This window comes from Nycticebus coucang, chromosome 14 (assembly GCF_027406575.1).
Source record: "Nycticebus coucang isolate mNycCou1 chromosome 14, mNycCou1.pri, whole genome shotgun sequence".
NCBI classification, from domain to species: domain Eukaryota; kingdom Metazoa; phylum Chordata; class Mammalia; order Primates; family Lorisidae; genus Nycticebus; species Nycticebus coucang.
Window position 1 is genome coordinate 67,250,873 of NC_069793.1, and position 14,182 is coordinate 67,265,054.

General features: G+C 42.9%; 1 protein-coding gene across 1 annotated transcript in view; it reads left to right on the forward strand.

Annotated features, from left to right (window-relative positions):
- PPME1 (protein phosphatase methylesterase 1) overlaps positions 1 to 13,813 on the forward strand; it is a 76,535-nt gene extending 62,722 nt beyond the window's left edge. Inside the window, exons 10-14 of the mRNA XM_053560627.1 lie at positions 4,682 to 4,811; positions 5,700 to 5,744; positions 10,355 to 10,419; positions 10,979 to 11,046; positions 12,612 to 13,813. Coding sequence (XP_053416602.1) covers positions 4,682 to 4,811; positions 5,700 to 5,744; positions 10,355 to 10,419; positions 10,979 to 11,046; positions 12,612 to 12,630 — 327 coding nt within the window. The 3' untranslated portion in view covers positions 12,631 to 13,813. The remainder of the gene's footprint in view (positions 1 to 4,681; positions 4,812 to 5,699; positions 5,745 to 10,354; positions 10,420 to 10,978; positions 11,047 to 12,611) is intronic.
- The last annotated feature ends 369 nt before the right edge of the window (positions 13,814 to 14,182 follow it).

The following is a 14,182-nucleotide window of genomic DNA, read 5'->3' on the forward strand; positions in this document are numbered from 1 at the left end:
ACCTGAACTTTATTTCTGTGCTTTTTCTCATGAAAAAAAATCCCATTTCCTACCAGTCTGCTCTAAGCCTATCCCAGACTTACCCATCTTTCACAGTTTATCTCCTTGGGAAAGCTTTCTGACATTAGTTTATATCCACATAAACTGTAGAAATCCAATACAGCACTGAAAGTCTGTATAACACAATTTAGCACTTTCATTCTTGTATGTATGGAGTCATAGAACTGATTTTTTTATTTTTTTTTTATTAAATCATAGCTGTGTACATTAGTGCATTTTTTTTTTTTTTTTTGAGACAGAGTCTCACTGTGTTGCCCTGGGTAGAGTGCTATAGTGTCACAGCTCACAGCAACCTCAAACTCTTGGGCTTAAGCGATTCTCTTGCCTCGGTTTCCCAAGTAGCTGGGACTACAGGCACCTGCCACAACGCCCGGCTGTTTTTGGTTATAGTTGTTATTGTTGTTTGGCAGGCTTGGGCTGGATTCAAACCCGCCAGCTCCAGTGTATGTGGCTGGCGCTCTAGCCACTGAGCTATAGGCGCCAGAACTGATTTTTATAAGCCACATTAAAAAAGACTAGTCTCCTGCTGGTCATCCTTAGAATGTAGGCTCATGTTGTCCTTTAATTGTGTAAGAATTGTATCTCAAACAAACAAAAAAAAGTGTGTATTTTAAGGGAAGAAACTAATGTTCTGTACAAGTTTCCCTCAGTGTTTAGCTCAGGGTAGTGTAAATAGTAAGTGTTGTGAGTACCTTGCTGGGCAGTTGATGTGAGGATAGTAGTGGAAAGGGGTGCTTTTTTCTTAGAAATGTTTAGTAGTTATGAGCAGCAGACTTTTTCTAATGGATTATAAACATCTTACTAATGGCAGGTAATGAACTTGTAACTACATACTTCTTTGCATTTGGAGGTACTACTGTTAGCAGTGAAGACAGTATATTTTTAAGCAGTATTTTTAGTTTAATTAGGATCTTCTTGCCATTCGTAAGATCAGTGATGAAAATAATACTTTGTACCTCTTAAGACTTTACAAAGATCTATTTGATTCTCCCTGTCAGGTAGGGGGATTTTTTTTTTCTCTCATATTATAGTATAGAAAGTGTGACTCAAGAAAGGTAATCAAGGTAATCAAGAAGATAGTAGATTTGAGACTCATTTTTTTTTCTTTTTTTAGAGACAGAGTCTCACTTTGTTGCCCTCGGTAGAGTGCCATGGCATCACCACCCACAGCAACCTCCAGCTCTTGGGCTTAGGCAACTCTCCTGCCTCAGCCTCCCAAGTAACTGGGACCACAGGTGGCCGCCACAACGCCCAGCTATTTTTTTGTTGCAGTTTAGCCGGGACTGGGTTTGAACTTGCCACCCTTGGTATATGGGGCTGGCGCCCTACTCATTGAGTCACAGCCGCCAGCCAGATTTGAGACTCTTAATAAAATTATTTTTACCTTTAATGTGCTAGGAACTCTGCTGAGAGCTTTACATTTATCACCTCTAATTCTCATTTTAGCTCTGCTTGTATTAATAGGTATTATCATTTTACAGTTTAGGTACAGATAACTTGCCTGTGGTTATACCTAAAAGAGCTAAAACACACCCAAAACCTCTGATTTTTAAATTCTTTTTTTTTTTTTTTTTGAGACATAGTTTCACTGTGTTGCCCTTGGTAGAGTGCTGTGGTGTCACAGCTCACAGCAACCTCAAACTCTTGGACTTAGGAGATTCTCTTGCCTCAGCCTCCCAAATAGCTGGGACTATAGGCATCAGCCACAACACCTGGTTATTTTTTGTTGCAGTTGTCATTGTTGTTTAGCTGGCCCAGGCTAGGTTCAAACTTGCATTGCCATAGTTTTTTATTTTTGCCCTCCTATACCAAGGAGGGCAATTACTGAACTCCAGGAGGGTTGTGGCTGGTGCCGTAACCACTGTGCTACAGTGCTGAGCCTGATTTTTAATTTCAACTGATTTTTTTCTTTGTATTTATTGTTTGTTTGTTTGTTTTTTGTTGTCCAGCCAAGAGTGCTGTGGCATGGGTCTAGCTCACAGCAACCTCAGACTAATGGGCTGAGCAATCCTCTTGCCTTAGCCTCCTGAGTAGGTGGGACTAGAGGTGCTGGCTGCAACTCCCCCAGCTCATTTTTCTATTTTCAATAGAGACAGGATCTTGTTCTTGCTCAGGCTGGTCTTGAATTCCTCTGCCTCAGCCTCCCAGAGTGCTAGGATTATAGGTGTGAGGTACCTATAACCTGTAGGGTTTTTTTTTTAAATAAGTCTAATTATATGGTTTTATAAACTCCATTAGTTTTGTGAGGAGGTGCATCAGGTGATCAGTATACTTGAGCAGTCACTATTTTTCCCTGAACTTCCCAGCTCTAGGTAACCACTATATAAATTTGCCTTATCTGGACATTAAATATAAATGGAATTGCACAATAGGTAGTCTTTTATGACTGGTTTCTTTTACTTTAGCATAAAGTTTTCAAAGTTCATCCATGTTGTAGCATTTTTTTATGGTTGAATAACATTCCATTGTGTAGACATGCCATATTTTTTAAGCTATTCATCAGCTGATGAGCATTGGTTTGCTTTGACTTATCTATTATGAATTATACTGCTAAGAATGTTCATGTACAACTTTTTGTATGAACATAGTTTTTTTTTCATAGTTTTTTATTTTTCTTGTGTATATACCAAGGAGGGCAATTGCTAGAACACATAGTAACTATGTTTAACCTTTTGAAGAATTGGCTGACTGTTTTCCAAAGTGGCTGCCGCATTTTACATTCCCACTAGCAGTGTATAGAGTTCCAATTTTTCTGAGACTCTTTTGCCCTAGGTAGAGTTTTGTCATATCATAGGCACAGTAACCTCAGACTCTTGAGCTTTAGCAATCTTCTTGCTTCAGCCTCCTGAGTAGCTGGGAGTATAGGAGTGCGCCACGATGCCCAGCTAGTTTTTCTATTTTTAGTAGAGACAGGGTCTTGCTTTTGCTCATGGAGTCCAATTTTGCCACATTCTTGTAAGCACTTGTTATTTTCTTTTTTTGATTATAGCCATCTGATTGTGGTTTTGGCTTGTATTGCCATAATGACTTTTTTTTTTTTAGAGACAAAGTCTCACTTTATCGCCCTCCATAGACTGATGTGCATCACAGCTCACAGCAACCTCCAGCTCTTGGGCTTAAGTGATTCTCTTTCCTCAGCCTCCCAAGTAGCTGGGACTACAGGCATCCACCACAATGCCCAGCTATTTTTTGTTGCAGTTTGGCCAGGGCCTGGTTCAAACCCTCCACCCTTGATATATGGGACCAGGGCCCTACTTACTGAGCCACAGGTGCTGCCCTGACGTAATAACTTTTAATGTTGGGCATCTTTTTATATGCTTATTGTCTATTTGTATATCTTCTTTGGAGAAAATGTCTTTGTATCTTTTGTCCATTTTTTTAGTTGGGTTTCTATTAATTATTATCAAGTATAAAGAGCTCTTTACATATTCTGGATACAAGTTCGTGATTTGCAAATATTTCCTCCCATTCTGTGGGTTGTTGTCTTTTCAACTCCTTGGGGTTCTTGGAAGTACAAAAGTTTTAATTTTGAAGAAATTCAATTTGTCTATTTTTTTCTTTTGTCCCTAGTACTTTTGTTATATCTTAACAGGTTTCACCTAAAGGTCCTAAACATTTATGCCTATATTTTCTTCTAAGAGTATTCTATAATAGTTTAGCTCTTACATTCACGTTCATGATCCATTTACAGGTAATGTTGGCCCACTTTCCTACTGTCACAGTTTTTACAGATGTTAACATTTTGTCATATTTGTCTAATATTTCCTTTTTAAAAATACTATTGCAGGGGGCGGCGCCTGTGGCTCAGTGAGTAGGGCGCCGGCCCCATATGCCGAGGGTGGCGGGTTCAAACCCAGCCCCGGCCAAACTGCAACAAAAAATAGCCGGGCGTTGTGGCGGGCGCCTGTAGTCCCAGCTGCTTGGGAGGCTGAGGCAAGAGAATCGTGTAAGCCCAAGAGTTAGAGGTTGCTGTGAGCCGTGTGACACCACGGCACTCTACCCGAGGGTGGTACAGTGAGACTCTGCCTCTACGAAAAAAAAAATATATATACTATTGCAGGATCATTATTATTATAATAAAGTATAAGAAAAAAATGCTCTTCAACAAATCAACTTACTTTTGTTTTTCTCTTCTAGTTCTTTCCTACAAGTAATACCACATTTTTCCAGTAATAATTCTATGTTAGATGACACGTTGTACTTCAGTTCTTTCACTTAATATTATAGAGAGTGCTTCTTTATGGACACCCTGTATTGTAAACATTTTTCATCATACTGCATTAATAATTACTGTGTTCTTTATAATTATTCTTTTGGTAAAATGTCCTTTTTGCCAACTATGTATAAGAAAAGCTTAATCTTAGCTCTATCATTTACTGCCTTTGTGATATTATATTTTCCTGAGTTCAGTGAGACTATTGGAAGTAAAAAGTAAACTTCTAATTATCAAAAATGGAAATTACAAAAATGACCCGTATAATGTATATTAAAATGTCTGGGACACAGTAGATCCTTAATAAGTGCTAGTTTCCTTCCCTTTCCTTTTCCCAGGGACCTAGTTTTTATCCTGTTCCTCCAGGGGTTGCCCTTGGAGACTCAGAACTTGCTCTTATTCCTCCAGACCAAGAAAGACCATCCATATACCTGGAGAATTGAACTGGCAAAAACAGAAAAATACTGGGATGGCTGGTTCCGAGGCTTATCCAATCTCTTTCTTAGTTGTCCTATTCCTAAATTGCTGCTCTTGGCTGGTAAGTATATACATGTGTGTATTAGTCAGCTTGTAGTGCCATAACAAAAGACCATAGACCAGGTGGCTTAAACAACAGAAATTTATTTTCTCACAGTTTTGGAGAGCTGAAAGTCCAAGAGATCAGGGTACTAGCATGATCGGCTTCTGATGAGGGCTATCTTCCCAGCTTGCAGATAGCAAGCCCTCAGAAGGCCAAGAACGAGTGAGAACAAACTCTCTGGTGTCTTGATACTCATTCTGTCATATCAGAGACCCACGCTTATGACTTGATTTAACTTTAATGACCCCCCTGTGGGTCTTACTCCGAATATAGTCACATTGGGAATTAGGGATTCAGCATGAGTTGGCGGGGGGTGGGGGAACATTTGAGTCCATAGTGATGTGGATATATTCTTATCTGGATATGACCACGTTACAGTTCCTCTCCAAAATAGGTAGTGACTTCCAAAGAATCCGTCTTCAATCATTTATGCCCTTTCTTCTTCCTACACCCAGTCTCTCTAAACCTACCTAAGCAGAAGCATCTGCCTGGTATGGCCTAGTTCCGGCCTGGTCTTTGTACCTGGTCAAGCCCACGTCCTTCTCCTAGAGCTGTATACAGCAGTATAAGTATATTTTGAGTATTATGAGAATCAAACCAGAAAAACCCTGTTTTAGGAAACCAGTTTAAATGAGTGAAGTAATTATAGGGAAATCTCAAGCTTAAAAAGCTTCATCTGATAAGCATATACCCTCTGGGAGTTAAGAGTGGCATTAATATGAATTGAGAATGTCATCACACTTATGTAAATTTGTAACAATTCCCACTTTATATTTGAACAGCAAAACCTATTTTACAAGGCCTTTTCTAGTGAGCTGTTTATGGACTCCTTTTGTTTTGTTCTAGGTGTTGATAGGTTGGATAAAGATCTGACCATTGGCCAGATGCAAGGTAAGTTATCCAGAAATGCCCCAGGATGCCTTATTGAGGACAAGGTCGTGTAGAAATTAATTTTTTTTTTTTTTTTTGAAACATAGTCTTGCTTGCTCTGTTGCCCAGGCTAGAGTGCCATGGCGCCGGCTTAGCTCATGTCAACCTCAAACTCATGGGTTTAAGCTACCCTCCTGCTCCAGCCTCCTGAGTAGCTGGGACTACAGGCCACTCACTGTCATGCCTAGCTAAATTTTCTATTTTTAGTAGAGATGGGGTCTCTCTCTTGTTCAGGCCTGTCTTGAACTCCTGAGCTCAAGCAGTCCACCTGCCTGATCTCCCAGATTACAGGTGTGAGCCACCACGACCAGCTAAATTAATATTTTGAGACAGTGAGGTGCAGTGGAGAAAGCATGAGCTTTAGAGTCAGACACAAGTTGACATCCTCCTCTGTTCCTGAGCCACTATATAGTTATGGAGACAAGTATTTCCCTTTGATATTTTTCCATCTAAAAATGGGGTTATAGGGCGGCACCTGTGGTTCAGTGAGTAGGGCTGTGGCCCCATATACCGAGGGAAGCCGGTTCGAACCCGGCCCCAGCCAAACTGCAACAACAAAAAAAAATAGCTGGGTGTTGTGGCAGATGTCGGAAGTCCCAGCTACTCGGGAGGCTGAGGCAAGATAATTGCCTAAGCCCAGAAGTTGGAGGTTGCTGTGAGCTGTGATGCCATGTCATTCTACCGAGGGCAATAAAGTGAGACTCTTAAGAAAAGGGGGGGTACAGAATTATAATACTACCAATATTTCAGAGTTGTAAGCATTAAAATGAGGCAGTTTGTTTGCAAATAGTGAAGTATAGGGGTGTGATACTGGGAAAGGAAATATTCTGAATACTGATCAGTACTTTCATCATTGTTAGAATTTTTAGGAAAGGAAAGGTCCAAAATAATCTAGGTGCAAAAAAGTGTAAAATCTATATAGAAGATATCATGAAGACATCTGAAGTTGGGAGAACTGAATTTGAATATTGCTTTCATAGTAAATTTTCTACCTGGGCCAGTTAGTTCACCCTCCTCAGCTCTACTCTTCTTAATCTGTAAAATGGGCAACAGATGGCAGCCTCAAAGGGTCATGAGATATGATGCGTAGCAAAGTGACATGCTGAGCACTGTGCACAGATGCAGGTTGTGTTGGCCAAAAGATAGTGGAGGCAATGGGGCCTCACCCCTCACTCTAAGTGCCAGACTTGCCCCACATCTCCACTGGGATGTCTCACAAACCCTCTGAACACTTCTCGTAGTCATCTTCAAGCTCTCCACAGCAAAAGATGCTATATTCCCTCATAATAGTTATTCAGAGGCTCTTGAATGATTTATAAAACTTGGCCCCAGACCCTTGAACCCTTCCTTTCCTTTAACAGCAAGACCATGAGCTGGAACTATGTGATTTTAGTGACATTGATGTTGGTAATTCTGGGCTTAGACCCATACTTCAGACTTCTATTCAGGTAAATCTTTCCTAGGCATTGTTTACCTAGATGTGTGGTTGATCATGGGCAGATATAAGAGACTGTGAATGAGACTGAAAGCTGCTGATCTGGAGTGGGATAGCATCTGAAACCACTGTTGATCACAAGCCTTGTAAGACAATCCTGGGTTTGAATCATTGTGAACTAGTTTTGATGCCCAAGTGAATTGCTAACTTCTTTAATCTTGAGTTTCTTCTTCTATAAAGTGGAGAAAGTGATATATCTCAGTATAATTATATGAGGTTTAAATGAGAAAATGTGGGTGAAGAATCTAACAAATGATGCCTTTCATTATGTCCAAGAAGTAGTATATTATGTAGTAGTATATTATGTCCAATATAATCTCCTTATGAGATTATATTCCTCCTCTTTCCTCAGTATGGATTATACTAAGACCATTCAGTTTTAAACAAAGCCTCCCCTGAGTATAGACAGTAATTGGGACATTCCATAAAACAAAGGGCAATGGCTAAGTTTGCAAAGATTCCAAACCATAGCCTTCCTAGCACTGTGTTCTAACCAGCTGAATTATTTTTAGAATCCTAGAAACATACCATGTATTCATAGTGCAACTTGGGCAAATAATTTAGGTTCTCTGGACCTAAGATTCCTTATCTATAAAATGGGAAAGAAAGGTTTAGAAATGGTCCTACCTCATAGAGTAATTGTGGGGATTACCTGTGATAATGTTAAGTGTACCTGGCACAGCATTTTCAGTACATTTACATTCTCACAGTTGACTTATACCTACTCTTCCAAAGAGGAAGGAAACATGTATCCCTAGTCATCAGAGGCTAATTTAATAGGAAGGCCAGGGGTTGAAGTTGTAAGTTTTAGGTCTGGGCCTTCAATCATTCATTCATCTAAGACTTAATAAGTACCTGCTGAGTACTCAGCACTGTGTTGGGCCATATTAGGGATATAGAGCAAGTAATATGTTATTACAGAAATGAGACATGCCTAGGGCAGCAATGTAGAATGAAAACCTAGAAAAGGGGCACACACTGATCTGTGTTTGGATCCTAACACATCAACAACAGTACTTCAGGAGACAGAAGGGAGAGGTAACGAGGCTGGAGTACCCAAAGGCAGCTTGTTTCACGAGGAGGGACATAAGCTGGGAAATGATCTTATTCCTCCACTAATTAAGTAACCTTGGGCAAGTCACATCACTTGTCATAGCCTCAGTTTCATCTTCTCAAAAAAAAAAAAAAAAAGAATTCCAATCTACCCTATACAATTCTCTTCAAAAAAAAAAAAAGAATGGATGGAAAAGGACACTGAGAACTTTTTGAAGCACTGTGTCCCTAGAGCAAGAACTATAGGATGTGATGACCAGAGGATTTTCAGAGCTTATTCTTTTATTTTGTAAATAGACAAACTGAGGCTCAGAGTCTTTTTTTTTTTTTTCTTTGAGACAGAGTCTCTCTTTGTCACCCTTGGTAGAGTGCCGTGGCGTCACAGCTCACAGCAACCTCCGACTCTTGGGGTTAAGCAGTTCTTTTGCCTCAGCCTTCCAAGTAGCTGGGACTACAGGCGCCTGCCACAACACCCAGCTATTTTTTGTTACAGTTGCCATTGTTGTTTATTAGGCCCAGGCTGGGTTTGATCCTGCTGGTGCCTTAACCACTATGCTACAAGCGCCAAGCCCAGAGTCTTCTTTATCTGTGGGAGCTGTGGGTCCCATATCCTTTGGTCTCCTTACGCATCTTCTTTACTAGTCATCTCTGTTTACTTTTAATAACTGTCACATTAGTTGTGAGCTTACAGTGTTCCCTAAGATAGTGTGAGAAAGTGCTTAGTTCAGTGCTTGGCACATAGTTAAGTACTCAAATGGTAACTTACTGTTACAATAATAAATTTCAAAATTCTGGCTGGGCATGGTGGCTCATGCCTATAATCTTAACACTCTGGGAAGGCCAAGGCAGGAGGATCCCTTGAGGTCCAGAGTTCCAGACCAGCCTCAGCAAGAACCAGACCTTGTCTCTACTAAAAGTAGAAAAATGAACTGGGTATGGTGGTATACACCTGTAGCTTCAGCTATTTAGAGGCTGAGGGAGGAGGATCACTTGAGCCTAGGAGTTTGAGGTTGTGGTGAGTAACAATGAAGCCACTGTACTGTAGCTGGTGTGACACAGTGAGACTGTGAATGAAAAAGAAAAAAAAATTCTTAACATAGCTTAAAAACTTTAATGGCATGGTTCCTGTTTACCTCTTCAGCCTCGTTGTTTTTGCTTTTGTTTTGAGACAAGAGTCTCACTTTGTCACCCTTGATAGAGTGCTGTGGCGTCACAGCTTAACAGCAACCTCAAACTCCTGGGCTCAAGCGATTCTCTTGCCTCAGCCTCCCAAGTAGCCGGGACTACAGGCACCTGCCACAACACCTGGCTATTTTTTTGTTGTAGTTGTCATTGTTGTTTAGCAGGCCCATCCAGGTTTGAACGCTCCAGCCTTGGTGTATGTGACTGGCGCCCTAACCACTGAACTATAGGCGCTGAATCATTCACTGAATGGTTAACAATTCACTCATTGTTAACCATTCACTCATTGTTAACCATTCTTGCTAAGCACCATGCTAAGCTTCTTTTATTTCCAGGAATAAATACCATTTCAAGCCTTCTTTTGTGTAGGCTCGTCTTTCTGTGTAGGAAGGCTTCCTGGATCCTATTAGATTCTGAAGCCCCTTTCCTATGTTCCTACAGCCCTATATGCCCCCATTTTGTCATAGAACCTACTTGCTGCATTAAAATGTTCATTTTAGTATTTTACTCCCCTGCTGGACAATAAATCCCCTGAGGACAGGCAGGAACTGTTTCTCCTATGTATCTAGCCTGGAGTAAATGTACACTGAATAGGTACAGCAGGGAAAGGTGAAGGGAAAATGATTGGCCCAAGGTTACAAGCATTATTCTCATCAAAGTTTTGGTAATTGGGCTCATAGTATTGGAGTGGGATTGAAAATAGGAAGGTCCTGGTCTCTTGGAGTGTGACCTGTGAGGCTGCAAAGGTGGTGAGAAGAAGAATCTTACCTTACAACAGAGGCCTGTAGGACTTCCAAAGTGTTTCAGTGCCTGAGGTAGCCTGACTTTGTTTCTTCTCCAGGGAAGTTCCAGATGCAGGTCTTACCCCAGTGTGGCCATGCAGTCCACGAGGATGCCCCTGACAAGGTGAGTCTGGTGCTCAGTGACAATAGGAGGACAACTGTAAGAAACCTTGGATGTCACAGAAGATTAGGACAAGCCTCTGAGTCTCAGCCTGTTGCCTGCAGCAGCAGCTGCTGTTGGGCCTTGTGCAAATACACTTTCTCCAGCTCCGCAAACCTCTCCCTTGCAGCTTTGTGTGTACGGGCTGAGGAGCTTCTGGCATCCTGCTGTTTTATCCCAGAGCACTATGGTTAAGATCTTAAGCTCCACTTCTCCATTACCTCCAAAAGCCAGATGGAAGAAGGGATGATTGGGGTAGAAACTGCTCACAAGAACTAATTTGGGCTCTTTCTGTGGGAAAAAGGTGCTTTGTAACTCTAAGAGGAGAAATTAGCCCTTCACATCATACCTTTTGAACTCTCTGGAGCCATCCCAGGCAAGGATAGTGGGAGGAGTTTTCCCACCCTGCTAGGACCCAAGTTTTGATTTCCATCTTCCTAGAGCTATGGGACTCATGAGGACTTCCAAAGCTAAGCCCCATCGCTAACCTTCATACGGCCTGGAATATCTCTCCCTTTCCCAGGTAGCTGAAGCTGTCGCCACTTTCCTGATCCGGCACAGGTTTGCAGAGCCAGTCGGTGGATTCCAGTGGTAAGGAGGGACAAGGGTTTAAGGACCTCAGTGGTGCTGGCCAACCCCAACAAACATTTATGTAGGGTTATAAATATCTCTGCCTTACCCTTCTTGGTCACCATGTCACTCTTCCTCCTCTTCAACAAAGAGCCTGGCATGTCTATTTCTACAGAGTCATAATTGGTTGTTTCTGTGTACTCTGGTCAATGGGTTGTTGGTAAGGCTACAATTAAATCCTGCCTATTCCTGCATTGTCCATTTCTTCTGGAGGTTCCCCTTCTCTGAGGCTGGGATGGCAATCAGTCCTTATCCAGGCACTTAGAGAAGTTCTGTTTGCCTTTTTCTGGCCCATTGTTGAGGAAAGCTGGGCAGGCCACAGAGGTTGTGTAAAAATCTAGAGCAGGGTTTCCAAGCACGGTACTATTTACCTTTTGAGTCAGTTATTATTGTGAGGGCTCTGTCCTGTGCACTACAGGCTATTTAGCAGCATCCCTGGCCTCTACCCACTAGTAGTAATGCCTCCCATAAGTACTACTGACAATCAGGAATGTCTCCAGATTTTACCAGAGGTCTTAAAGGAGGCAAAATTGTCTCCATTTGAAAATCACTGGTCTGGAGGAAGAAGGAGGGTGCTCTTCATCTGATTAGAAAATATAGCTGGGCTCTTTGTTGTAAAGGAAGAAGACGCATGTTAACCCAACCCAACTGGTCCTGGCCCACCTCACAGGGCTCCCAGGCTGTGCTGCAGAAGGTCCTTGATCCTCAGAGGGCCCCCAGGCCTAATGAAGAGTTACTCTTGCCATTGGATAGTCTCTTCTTTAATTTTTAGGGAAGTTGTTCCCCACCCTCAGAAAGGTTGAGGAAGAAATTAGAAAACTCTGAATGCCAGGCTTTGGGAGATGAGAGTGTCATGTCAGGGTTGGCATTGGAGATAATGACAGGAACCTGGTACAGTGAGCCACAGAAGTCACACCTCTGTGTCAGACCACCACTGTTGTACAGCTGATCATTGATGGATCCCACAAATCAGCAATAAAGACTTAATTTTCTTGGCCAGGCACAGCAGCTCATTCCTGTAATTATAGCACTCCAGGAGGCCCAGGCCAATAGACTGCTTAAGCTCCTAAGTTTGAGACCAGCTTGACCAAGAGTGAGACACCCCCCGCTCTACTAAAAATAGAAAAAATTGCTGAGCGCCATTATGTAGTCCCAACTTACTTGGGAGACTGAGGTAGGAGAATTGCTTGAGCCTAAGAATTTGAGGCTGCTGTGAGCTACAATGATGCCATGGCACTATACCCTGGGCAACAGAGTGAGGCTGTCTCAAAAAAAAAAAAAAAAAGACTTAATTTCTCATGTAAAATGTTTGACTAGGGCCCCTAGACCATTTGGAGTCTTGGTCAAATGAGCAGTACACTGTGAGCAGACCCTGTGTCTAGGCCTACATGGAGCTTAGAGGAGATGGGTCAGCCCCTTGTAGGGCCTTGGTGGTCATTAGGAGGGATTCCTGGGGGAGACAGGTTAAGCAGGGGAAAGCTAATAATAATTACATTTATTTTTCCTTCTCTTTCTGTTCTTCACAGTGTGTTTCCTGGATGTTAGTGACCTACTATCCACTCCTCCCTCAACATTAAGCTCTGTTGTAAATATATTGCACCAGAGGCCACTGTGATGCCGCTGTCTCGTCCTCCCCATCCTGCCCAGCTATGTGACACCGGCTCCCTGTAGACGGGCATCCCCACATGTACAAACTCTGTCATGTATTCTTGCCAAAAGCATTGTTTTCCAGGGCCCTTGACCAACATCGGCTTTCCCAGTCCAGGGTTTCCCAGCTCCTACCCTTTCCCTGTGCAGGGGTAGCTCCCTCCTGTTCTCCTTGCCTTGCCTAGGGTAAAGCCTCCATTGCTGCCATCCTGGGCCCCTGATCCTGGCATCAGGCAATGCACCTGGGTCCAAATGTCTCTATAGGCTCAGGGACCTCCATTCATTGAGATTGTTCTTGGTGTGGTCCTTCCCTACCTCTTGGGATGGACAATACACAGGGTGGTCCTTATTTTTCCCTTTCAAATAAAACACCATTCAGGTACCATTTTATTCCAGTCTTATTCCAGATTGGGAAGACCCAGAGAGGCCAGGATCCCATCCTTAGGTACAGGGAGGGGTGGTGGATAGCATCACAAGAAACCAGCCTGAAAATCAGGTCCAGCCAGTCCAAGCACATGGCCTCCCATCTGGGGGAGCCCACTGTCCCACTCCCATGTCTGGGCACCTGCCCTGGGCTGAGGCCAGGCTGCTCCAGGGGCCTCTTGAGCCCTCACCTGCCACACAGCAACCAGGTTAAATACAGCCCATGCACAGAGCTGCAGGCTAAAACCTGTGGAATTGTTTTTAATAAGTAAATGTAACCATTTTCATAACTGGTTCCTGGAGGGTGTGCAGTGCCTGCTTGCCTCTTCAGACCCACAGCTTCTCTTCACTAGTTTCCACATCACTCTGCATAGAAACATTACAGCTCAGCATTCTCAGTCTTTGCCTTCTCCAGCTGCCTCATCACAGCACTACAGCCTCCCCCTGCTGCCCAGGCACGCCATTTTGAGGGCAGGGAGGAGCAGTCTCCTAAAGCCCATCTTCTCTGTGACTGTCTTAGGTGATGCATAGCCCCCTCCGCCTCTCCACCCAACAACTTCCTATCCCTGTCCTGCTGCACGGTCCAAAGTCTGGGACCTACTTTGTTTCTTTGTTATTTATGACCTTGTATAAAGAAAATAAATAACTCCCAACCTTTGTTGGTCTGGTCTTTCTCTCCGTAGAGTTGTCACTTCTGCTTATCTGTGGGCAGGAGGCAGTTCATTGGACTTAGTTTTTGGTTTTTTTTTTTGGAGACAGAGTCTCAAGCTGTTGCCCTGGGTAGAGTTCTGTGGCATCACAGCTCACAGCAACCTCCAACTCCTGGGCTTAAGCGATTCTCTTGCCTCCACCTCCCAAGTAGCTGGGACTACAGGTGCCTGTCACAACGCCCAGCTAATTTTTGGTTGTAGTTGTCGTCGTTTGGCAGGCCTGGGCTGGATTTGAACTCGCCAGCTCTGGTGTATGTAGCTGGTGCCTTACCTGCTTGAGCTATAGGTGCCGAGCCTGGACTTAGTTTTCATAGAAC